General features: G+C 54.5%; 3 protein-coding genes across 3 annotated transcripts in view; 1 reads left to right on the top strand and 2 right to left on the bottom strand.

Annotated features, from left to right (window-relative positions):
• Positions 1–7,472: 7,472 nt before the first annotated feature.
• Positions 7,473–8,212, bottom strand: Fam229a (family with sequence similarity 229 member A). Its single transcript, XM_008847907.2, has 3 exons — positions 8,054–8,212; positions 7,842–7,988; positions 7,473–7,721 (listed from the first exon to the last, which is right to left on the bottom strand). Exons 1-3 carry the CDS (start codon positions 8,188–8,190, stop codon positions 7,619–7,621), a joined length of 387 nt encoding a protein of 128 aa, XP_008846129.1. The 5' UTR covers positions 8,191–8,212; the 3' UTR covers positions 7,473–7,618.
• Positions 7,519–11,064, top strand: Tssk3 (testis specific serine kinase 3). The gene is made up of 2 exons (XM_008847919.3): positions 7,519–8,898; positions 9,588–11,064. The coding sequence occupies exons 1-2, from the start codon at positions 8,754–8,756 to the stop codon at positions 10,247–10,249; spliced, it is 807 nt and encodes a 268-aa protein (XP_008846141.1). The 5' UTR covers positions 7,519–8,753; the 3' UTR covers positions 10,250–11,064.
• Bsdc1 (BSD domain containing 1) overlaps positions 10,848–11,064 on the bottom strand; it is a gene marked incomplete in the record, with an annotated part of 28,897 nt that continues 28,680 nt past the window's right edge. The window contains 1 exon segment of the mRNA XM_017801970.2: positions 10,848–11,064.

The following is an 11,064-nucleotide window of genomic DNA, read 5'->3' as shown; positions in this document are numbered from 1 at the left end:
CCCCCGGCCTCCCCCCCCCGCCCAGGATCCGCCTCTTGGTTGGCCCCACCGTCCCCTCATGGCCCCACCCCTCACGGCTCTCTTGGGCGAGGGTGAAGCAGGTGTCTCTTCCTCTTGCTTGGGAACTGGTGATTAATGTTCTTCCACCTGTGCTTCCACCTGGAAGTGTGACCTTGGGTACACAGTGGGCATCAGGGTGCCCCCTGGCCCCGCCCCACCTCTTTTCTCCGACCCCGCCCTCTACTGAGGCCACACCTCCTTCAAGAGCTCGCCTCCTCAGGCTTTGCCCCTTTCTCCCCAAAACGCTAATCCCGCCTGGGTCATACCCACCTCCCCCGAGAGTCCCACCCAACCCAGGCCCCGTCCCTTTCCTCAAGAGCCCCGTCCCCGCTCAGGCCACGCCCCTTCCCGAGCCCCTCCCCGACTCAGGTCCCGCCCTCTTCGTAGAGGGCCTCGCCCCCAAGCATGACACGCCCTTTTCTCTGAGGGCCCAGGCCCGATCAGGCCCGCCCTCTTCCCCCTAGAGCGGAACAGGCCCCGCCCTCTTCGTCGAGATGGGGGTCCCTACACCGCTCCCCCACCACCCAGCTCAGACCCCACCCTCTTCCCCAAGGGCCCCGCCCCCGGTCAGGCAAAGCCCTTTCCTTAGGTCCCTGCCCTGATCAGGCCCGCCCTCTTCCGCAAAAGCCCCTCCCTAATGAGGTCCCGCCCCTCCCCGAGAGCCCTGCTCCCCTCCCCAAGGGCCCCGCCCTTTTTTCCCCGAAGGCCCCCCCAGGTCCAGCCCACCGCCCAGGCCCCACCCCGCCCCCTTCTCCGAGGACCCGCCCTGCTCTGTCCCTCCCTCTTCCCCCAGGGGCCCGCTCCGCCTCGCCCTGAGCCTGTGGCAGGCCACTGGTGCAGTAACTGCTGGGTCGGCTCGCTGACTGCAGGTCCGCCAGGCAGGCCGTCCCAGGCCCCAGCCGCTGCAGGCACAGCTAGTAGCCTCCCTGGCTGGGCGGGCGGCGGGCTCCGGGAAGGCCCAGACTCGGGGAAGGCTGGGCCGTGGGAGTACCAGAAGCACGGATCTGGGTTCAGGTGGTGCGGGGGCGTGGCCCGGGGCCTCCTACGGGGAGCCCGCAGCGGTCGCCTGGGGAGAGAACGACCTGCGGGCAGAAGGGGCAGCCTCGGATCGGACAGCAAGGGCATGGGTCGAGGTTACTGCAACCGTTTAGAGGGACAGAGACTGGGAGGGGATTGGAGGCCCCCACCTCCCCACCCCAAGGTGGCCTCCCTCCAACTTCCATACGTGCTGCCCGGTCTGGAAGCTTTATCCAGCGACGCCTCCCTCGGCCCTGCTCACCGGGACAGAAAAAAATTCACCATGAAGTGGGAGGTGACGGTGAATAACATGATGCCCCGCCGTCCTGCCCCCGTTTTGGCCTCTTTAATACATGCCTGGGTGTGGAGGGGGAGGCCTGAAAGCCCATAGTTCCCCTGGGCCTGCTGGTTTTAGCAGGAAGCGTCAACTGGTAGAGGGGTAGGGGGTTGGGGGCAGAGCTGGTTCTCTGGTGGGACCTAGTCCCACTAGCCTCTTCAGTGTTGGGGAACTGATCACCAGATCTTCAGGTTCTCCAAAGATACCTGCCCCTTACCCCCTGGGGGTGGCCAGGGCGGGCTCTGGAAGTTCATGGCCAAGAGCAGGAAAGTCAGCTTCCCCTGGAAGAAACCCTTCTTCACCAGGGATCCCCCAGCCTCTGTTCCCACACCCCTGCTAATGTGCTCACAGGGATCCATATCTCAAAGGCCTTGGTGCCTGCCGAATTCCAAACACATATAAGCCTGGAAAGAATAGGAAGACTCTCTGATACCTCCCTTCACCTCATGCCTGGAGGTTAAAAATCCTCCATCTGTACTAATGCACCGAGACAAGGCTTCTGTGCCCTTGTCCTGTTCAGAGCCTGGGGTTCAGGGCTCAGAGCTCTGAGCCCAGTCTGGCCCTGCTCCACGACCTCTTGGGGATCCTGAGGAATGCTCTGGCCTAGCTTCCTTTCCCACACTGCCAGTTTGGCTATTTACAACCCCCCCCCCCCCCCCCAGTGACTCACACTGGCTGCAGGAGAGAGTGGGCAGCTGTTTTGAGCCCCTGGAGTCCAAAACAGGCCTTGACTTGCCCCCTACCCAATTGTGCAGCTGTATTTGGGGATCTAATCTCTTTTTCCTCCTCCAATTCCTCCTTTTCCTATCTTCAGCCTCTCTCCCATAGCTCCTTCCCATCTGCAAACAAGCTCTCGTCTCCAGTGTCTGAAAGAACAGAAAGCCCTCCTTGACACCTTGCCCTCTTCAGCTCCTCTTTATGTCAGCATTCTTGAAGGAGACATGGAGTTGGACATGTTGCCCCTTCCTCACACTACCCTGCTGTCACCTGGCTTCCTCCTCTACTATTCTATGGGAACATCTCCTCAAGGTCACCTCACCACTGATCTTGTTGCTAAATCCAAGGGATGCTTGGAGGCTTTATCTGACTTGACCCCCACCCCCCAGGAGCAGTGGCTGACTTTGACATAGTCAGAACATCCTTCCCATTTGAGATGCTTTGGGACCCTTGTTTTTGGAACACTGCACCCTTGATTTTCTTGCTGTCTTAGCAGCCCGGCTGAGGTGTGGGCAGGGAGGGTTCCTTAGCCTCTGCCTGCTGTCTCATTGTGGCCATTCCTGGACACTCTACAATCCCTGTTTAGGAGTCTCCTGGGTTCCCATGCCTTCAGTGGGCATCAGAGGCACTGCTGTGTCCCAGCCTCTCTCCCACCCCACTGGCCTCCTGGAAGCTTCCAGGGATTTCATAGCAGTGGCCTTGCTCCCACCTTGGAGCAGTTATGTCCTCCCTCCCATGTTCCTACTTTGCCCATTTTCTGGTTGCTTGAACCAAAAATCTAGGCTTGGGTCTGATTTTTTAAATGATTATTATTGTGTGTGGTGTGTGTACTCTAGTGTATGCACTTGTGTGCACATGTGGAGGCCAGAGGACACTGGGTATCCTGTTTGATCATGCTCTGCCTTATTCCCTTGAGATCCCTTGAGACAGGGTCTCTCACTGAACCTGGGACTAGGCTGGTGACCAGCAAGCTCTAGCGATCCTCCTGTCCCTGCATTCCCCTGCAGAGTATGTGTGTGGGGGGGAGTTTACCGGGAAGTGGGTGGCCACACCCAGCTTTTTATGTGGGTGCTGGAAATTTGAACACAGGCCCTCATATTTAGGCAACAAAGGCTCTTATCTGCTAAGCCATCTCCCCAGCCTCCATCCTTGGTCCTAGACCCTGCCCTGTTTTTACCTTTTCATATTCAAGCACCTAGGAAGACCTGGGTTCTCCGGGATAGATCTAACATCTCTGTTGCTTCTCTCCACTTAACACTGCCTATACTTGGCTCAAGGGCTCATCCCCTGGAGGGCTGCAGCATCCTCCTATCTCCTTGCTGCCACCATCAATCTGTCCCCATAGCACAGCCAGGAGTCCCCTTCCAAAACAGGTCAACACATGGGACAAGCAGGTATTCTGGATGGGCTAGATGGTCAGGGTAGCCTTCCCTGAGAACTGGTTGAAGACATGAAGAGTAAATGGGGTTCTGAGGGAAGCCATTCGAGGCAGAAGGTCCATGTGCAAAAGGGAAGAATGCTCTGTGAGGAGCTGTATGGTACTCACTGGCTGGACAAGCCACACAAAGCCACTGAAGAGATTTAAGTAGGAGCAATGCCACTGGACTGTGGTCTGGAGGAATGTGGACGGGAAGCTGAGAGACCGGTTGGGGGGCTCATGGAGTCTGGATGGCTAGTGATGGGGTCTCAAGATAGTGGCAACAGATGTGGGACAGGATGAACCATGGTTGCCTGGACTGGGTAGACGGAGGGAATGAGACCCGAGTGGTGGGTAGGGAGGGGGCAGTCATGGGGAGTATCATTCCCCTGTGGTGTCCAGCCTGTTCTACCTGGTGTATGATTGTCCACCTATGTTCCCTTATCTATTCTTTTTCTAGAGGAGCAGATGGACGCTCAGGAGGATGGAGGCTCAGGGGGTTGCGAAGGCTGCTGACAAAGCCTAATATAAGGCATAGGGGAGGAGAAAGAGGAAGTTGGGTCAGAGCCTGGATATGATGGGGGGTGGTTTAGGGAAAGTGACATCTGGAGTTTCCTCAGAGCCTGGAAATTCCAGTGGCATTGGCTCTGCCCCAAGACCCCATATCCTGAGATCTTCAAACCCTGGGGCCCGGTCCATAGAAGTACTGGGGCCCTCTCTAGGGGCTGAGCCTAAATCTGCAGGGACAACTCCCTGACAGATCCCAAGGTGGTAAAGCTCATTTCATTGTACACTTCCCATGGGCTGCCCAATGTCTGTGACCTGCTCCTCCTGGAGACCCAGAGGCTGGCTTATCCACAGCCTACCTATAAGGCTTGAAGGGGTTAAGGAATCTTCTCAGATTCCCACAGCTAAGATGAGGCAGAGCAGGGATTTGAACCGAGGTTTGACTGACATCAGAGCCTGTGCTTTTTACCTCCTATGCTATATTAAGCCTGTCCACCCTTCAGTTGATTGGCTTAGCAAGGGGAGGAGGCTTTGTGGGGGATTTGCTTGTGCTTGGGGTGGCTGTCCCCCTCTCATATCAAGCAATGGGAAATAGTGCTGACGTCAATTGTTGCCATGGTGATACAGCAACCCTTTCCCTGCCATCTCCATGGAAACCTGGGGGGTCCATCTGTATTTCGCCCCCTCCTTCTAAAAGGGGGTCCCTTAGGGAGGGGCCAGCTAATAAGACGCCTGAGAGAGAGTCAGAGAAGGCAGTGATTGGAGTATCTCCTTTCCCTGGGCTCCTTTTCCTGCCTCAGGCCCCAAAGGCTGGGCCCTGGAGGTCCCACACTGGAGCCTAGAGCCAGCTTTACCTTTGAGAGTGAAGGCAGCAGCTCTACATTTCTAACCTGGGGATTCTTCTGAAAAAGCCCCCTCCCCTAAGTTCCTAGGTTCCTGTTCAGAAACACTGGGAAGTTGGCAGAGTTAAGTAGGAGGGTTTCCCCAGCCCTCGGCAGACTGCAGACACTGTCCTCAGCTGTGGGGCTGTCTGTTGCCCCTTGAACTCAAAGGTCAAAGAAGCAATTTCAGCTCCCTTGTTCAGGAGCTGGCTGAGTATGGGCCTCCTGTCTGCAACTGTTCAGGCATGGCTTTACCAAAACCCTGCAGAAGGTGACGTAAGCCCCCTTTGCCAGATACGGAGGTAGTGGCTCAGAGAGGTTTAGACTTACCCCAGGGTTGTAGAGTTAGTGAATGGCAGAGACAGAATTCGAACTCGAGTTTTCAGGGCAGAAAGAGGAAAGGAAAGGATGGAAGAAAAGAGAAACTAGAGAATGGAGTGTGGCATCTGCACAGCAGATGGACACCTCAGCTTGGGCCTCTGGGCTTCCTTGAACTAGCTTCACTCCTAACTTTCCCTGGATCCTCTGATTTAGTTGTGGACTCTAGGTGAGATAAAGCCCTGTTCCAGTCAGTGAAAACTGAATTCTCTGACCTTCCCTCCTCCTCCCTGCCTGGGATCCTCTCCACACTATCCCCTCCACCAGGAATGCCCTTTCCCTGGCTCACCAACATTCTGGAGCTAATTAGCCCCACGGTCTGACCCATTTCCAAGGTTGGTGCCTGAAATCTGCCTCCTTCACAAACCAAGCATGTAGGAGGCGACAGAAGTGTTTATTTTATAATTTTAGTTGTATTTTTAAAGGAAAAGGGGGCTGAGAAGAGGGAGTGGAGAAGGAAGTCCAAGAGATAAGAGGAAACGGGGTGGGGGGTGGGTGGGGACATGGGAAGGATTCAATGTTTGGGGACTTGGCTGAGTCTGCAGTCCAGCATTCTGAGACTGTTGGGTAGACCATTTTGCGTGGCAATCAAGGATGTTTTAGTGGGCGTGGTGGTTCACTGTAATCCCAGCCTGTGGAAGATGGACGTGGGGGAGGAGGGAAGATCTTAAATTCCTGTGCTACATAGACCAGTATTTTTTTTTTTTTTTTTTTTTTTTTTCTTAAGAAGGGTTCCCCCTTACCCCCCCCTCCCCTTAGCCCCAGCTGGCCTGGAACTCACTATGTAGATCAGGCTGGCCTTAAACTTAGAGAGATCCACCTGCTTCTGCTTCCTAGCACTGGGACTAAAGGCATATGCTACCATGCCTGGCAAGACCACATCTTTTCTAAAAAAAGGGGTGGGGGGTGGGGTTGGTAGAGTGCTTGCCTAGCAGATACAAATACTGGGGTTGGATTCCCAGCACTGAATAAAAATTGGGTATAGTGGTACATGCCAGTGGCACAGACTTATGACCCCAGTACTCTCTAGGAGTTCCAGACCAGCTACATACTGAGTTCAAGGACAGCTTGGAGTTACCTTTCCCCATATTCCTTTGGTTTCATTTAGTTTGCCACTAGGAGTCAGTGTTGCTTTTTGCTTTATACACAGAAGCACATCTCTTGCCATCATCTGGGGCATAAACACCTTCAATTGTTTAAAAAAGGTTTTTCTTTTTTCTTTTTTTTTTTTTGGTCTTTTTGAGACAGGGTCTCCCTGTAGCCCCAGCTGTCCTGGAACTCACTATGTAGACCAGGCTGGCCTTGAACTCACAGAGATCCACCTGCCTCTGCCTCCCAAGTGCTAGGATTAAAGGTGTGCGCCACCATGCCTGGCTTAAAAAAGGTCTTTAAATTTAAAAAATATTTTATTATTTTTATGTGTATGAGTGTATTGCCTGCATATATGTGAGTGCACCTGTGTTGTTGTAATGCTGTGGAGGTCAGAAGAGGGCCTCTGTACCCGTGTCATGAAATCCTTGTGAAGGTCAGCAGAGGGCATCAGGGTCCCCTGGAACTGGAGTTACAGATGGTTGTTAGCCACCATGTGGGTAGTGGGAACCCAACTTGGGTCCTCTGCAAGAGCAGTCTGTGCTCTTAACCCAACGGTTGAGCCCTCTCTCCAGCCCGCAAACAATTTTCTTAATCTTTCTGTGATCCTGCCAGAAATCAAATCTCCAAACAGACCGGTGCATCATCCCCTGACCCTACAAACAGGGTCACAGAACCGCGGGGAGCAGAATCCATTCTAGCTTAGGAGAATTACATGGGCTTGGTGTGAAGAGTGTTTTTTTTTTTTCCTTCTACATCGTCTGCCCACTTTTCCCTCTCTTGCTCCAATCCCAAGCTTCTGTGAGCCGCCATTGTCTAGCAGAGCAATGAGAATTTCACTGGCGAACTCATAACAGGTAAAGGGAGATGAGTAACAGCGAAAATTCTGCGGGGCAATGGGGAAAGGAAAGGGTCATTGATGTCCAGCGGGAAACACAAGGGAAGAGGGTGGTGGCCTAGAGGAAGGTGGGCCAGGAAGGGAGGAGGGGCTAGGCTGGGTCACAGGGGAGGAGGTGTCACTGGATGGAACCGAGCACCCGACGGATAGACATACAAGGCTAGCCCGTAGTGGAAAGAACAGTTTATGCTGTGCTTTATTAAAATGTGCATCATTCTTTTATTTAAAAATGTGCATCACTGTCTCGTGCTCGGCGCGTGCGACCTCAACGTGGTGGCCCGCGGCTGACCTCGTCCCGCCCGGCTCTTGCGGAGCACTCAGGTGGCACGGGCCCGGGGGCTCCCGCCCATGGCCAGGTAGACGTCGATGGGCACGTGCAGCAGCGTCAGACAGTGGCAGCCCGGGCAGCGTCGAAGCGGCCTGGCGAGAGCGCAGGCGACAGGGGCGCTGAGGCGGCGGCCGGGAGCACAGTGCAGGGGCGCACCCGGGGGTCCTCTGGGGCGGGGCCTGGCGAGGGGCGGGACGGGGCGGCGGTCTCACCTGACCCGGTTGTGTTCAGTAGCTCTGGGCTCCCGGCTGTCCTGGGACTCGGGGGTGTCGGCAAGGCCAGGGGAGTCTCCGGCCTCAATGGGGAATCTTCGACCCTGTGGGGTCTCCTGGTCACTCATGTCCAGGCCCCGGGGCGCTCTGCGCGGGGAGTGGCGGTCAGGCCGCTGCGGGGGGACCCCCCGCTCCCCCAGGTGGTGGCTCACCTGCCGGAGGCCGAGGCCGGTCCCAGGCTGGAAGCAACTGCCCAAGCCCTGGCCGCGGGAGGACGCTTCGGTCCAGGCGAAGCCTGGCAGGTGTCTGCTGCATGCCCCGGCTGCAGCGTCGAAGGGGAGGGCTGCATTGTGACCCGGGCTCCGGTGCGCTGACCTCACACTGCCTGTTCCTCCGTGGAACTCTGGACCCTCCCCCGCCGTTCGGTCACTTATTAAGGGCCCGAGCCTGGAGCTTGCGGGCTCTGGCCGCCATGCCTTCGTGACCCGGTCGCAGGGCCCGCCAGCAAGCAGCTGGATGGGGACGCAGGACACTGGGTGACCCGCCTGTAAGCGGAGCCCACGTGGAGGAGGCCTGCATCTCTGCAGCCTGGCGCTTGCCCTGGCACTACCTCGGTCAGGAATGACAATTCAAGCTGGCTTTGCTGCTGGTGGTGAGGGAAGGTAGGGCTCATTTTGGCTGAGGGTCACACACCATTTACATCACAATTGGGCAGGAGGTTCAAAATGTCTAGTCCTCTCCCTCCCCACCACCTGTGGCTGTGTCCAGACGAAGAATGTTCTAGCCCTGGAGGCAGCTGTGGATGAAGTCCTTGGGGGGGGGGAAGAAGCATGCCAAGGGTGATGGTGGAGTAGCGCTGCCTCACAGAGGCAGCATGAGCTGAAAGGGCGATAGGAGGAGGCGCTACACAGCATGGAGGACTTTCTACTCTCCAATGGGTACCAGCTGGGCAAGACCATTGGGGAAGGGACCTACTCAAAAGTCAAAGAAGCATTTTCCAAAAAACATCAAAGAAAAGTGGCAATTAAAATTATAGACAAGATGGGAGGGCCAGAAGGTGAGCTGGGGCCCCTTTGGAGAAAGGGGTGGGCTGGCCAGGGTGGGTAGGTGCTTCCTTCAGTCAGAAAACTAGCCAGATTACTACCCTGAGGTAGGTAAGGAAAGAGGGGGATGTAGAGAGTATAAGAGTATTGCATCTTTCTAAATCCAGTATTGAAGAACCACATGGTGGTATATGCCTTTATTGCCTCCCAGCATTTGAGAGGCCGACAGATCTCTGAGATGGAGGCCAGCCTGGCTACATAGTGAGTTCCAGGCCAGCTGGGGCCATGGGGAGACCCTGTTTCAAAAAACAAAACAGAAACATAAGCTTTTCTGATCCAAGAGGGGATGGCTAGTAGAGGGCAGGAGGAAGACAGGGCTCCTGGAAAGAACTTCAGGTGAGGTAGCCGGGGGTGGAAGGCCCTGGTGCTCCACCTTGTGGGCAAATCAGGCCTCCTGAGAGTCAACAGGTTTGTCTATAAAGTTCCCAAGTACCCTGGTGTCTGTAGTCTCTCACACTGCACAGTGGATGTTGAGGTTGTAGTTCCAGTGCTGTGGGAATATTTGAAGTTTCAAGTTGCTAGAAACACTTGAGACTATCAAGGGAGCCAAGGAAGGACACCCAGATGTGGCAGGTGTCCAGATAAGCAGGAGTTAGGCCCTTCTTATCGTAGTAGCCCATCTCTCCTCTACTTGTTTCTTCAGAGTTTATCCAGAGATTCCTGCCTCGGGAGCTCCAGATTGTCCATACTCTGGACCACAAAAACATCATCCAGGTGTATGAGATGCTGGAGTCGGAAGATGGGAACATCTACCTGGTGATGGAACTGGCTGAGGGAGGGGACGTCTTTGACTGCGTGCTCAATGGGGGGCCACTTCCCGAGAGCCGGGCCAAGGCCCTCTTCCGCCAGATGGTTGAGGCCATCCGCTACTGCCATGGCTGTGGCGTGGCCCACCGGGACCTTAAGTGTGAGAACGCCTTGTTGCAGGGCTTCAACCTGAAGCTGACTGACTTTGGCTTTGCCAAGGTGCTACCAAAGTCATGCAGGGAGCTGAGCCAGACCTTCTGTGGCAGCACAGCCTATGCCGCCCCCGAGGTGCTACAGGGTATTCCTCACGATAGCAAGAAAGGTGATGTCTGGAGCATGGGTGTGGTCCTGTATGTAATGCTCTGCGCAAGCCTACCTTTTGATGACACAGATATCCCCAAGATGCTGTGGCAGCAGCAGAAGGGGGTATCCTTCCCCACTCATCTGGGCATCTCAACTGAATGCCAGGACCTGCTGAAGCGGCTCCTGGAACCAGATATGATACTCCGGCCTTCAATTGAAGAAGTTAGTTGGCACCCATGGCTAGCAAGCACTTGATAAAAGCAATAGCAAGTCCTCCCCAATAAAGTAGTGGGAGAAAGCAAACCCAAAACCCGCTTCTAAGATGGTGATATATATTTTACACTTTAGGTTACCATATCCCATGGCTTGCTTACACACTCCCCAGATGGGCCCCAACAGGTCTCTCACCAAGACATTGTTCCTCTAAAGATCTTCCTGGAACCAAGGCCCTTATTTAGATTTTTCTTTTATTAATGGTTGACAACGTGTTTCGTTAAAGCTAATTAAATTAGACTGTAAAATCATCCACACACAGGGAGAAGAGAGGAGAAAAGTGACCCACAGGAACCACTCAGTTGCTACAACTTCCTTTCCAAATAAAAGCAGAAGCACTGGGGATGCAGATGACCTCCTGGCTCTGTCTTGGTGAGGCCTGGTGGGCCTGTCTCTTCCTCAAACCAGAGGCCAAGTTGGGTCTGAGATGAGACAAGGTCCTTCCTCAGGACCCAGGCTATCTCCCAACCCAAGCTCCCAACTCCAGGCAAGAAGCTACCCTTACAGGGTGTCCTGAGCCTTGCTCAAGGCTCCAGTGAGGCTGCCAAGGGGACAGAAACATCCCCAGACACCTTCTGGCTTCTTTTGAATCTTTTTAATGCTGTTGTGGCAAATCTCTGTAAAAGGTTCAGGACAAAGTTCTTTTTTGTTCCTTTTTAATTATAAAACTAACAGCTGTTAGAATCTTTTTTTTTTCTTTTCTTTTTTTTTTTCTTTTCCTGGCTACAAAATACTCTGGGGAGATGCATTATAATTTAAAATATATAATATTGCACAAACAACCAAAAGGTTAATTA

The sequence above is a fragment of the Nannospalax galili genome, unplaced genomic scaffold (genome assembly GCF_000622305.1).
Source record: "Nannospalax galili isolate Female #2095 unplaced genomic scaffold, S.galili_v1.0 scaffold111, whole genome shotgun sequence".
In the NCBI taxonomy this organism is placed as follows: Eukaryota; Metazoa; Chordata; class Mammalia; order Rodentia; family Spalacidae; genus Nannospalax; species Nannospalax galili.
Note: the sequence above shows the minus strand (reverse complement) of the source record. Positions and strands in the feature narration are given on the sequence as shown.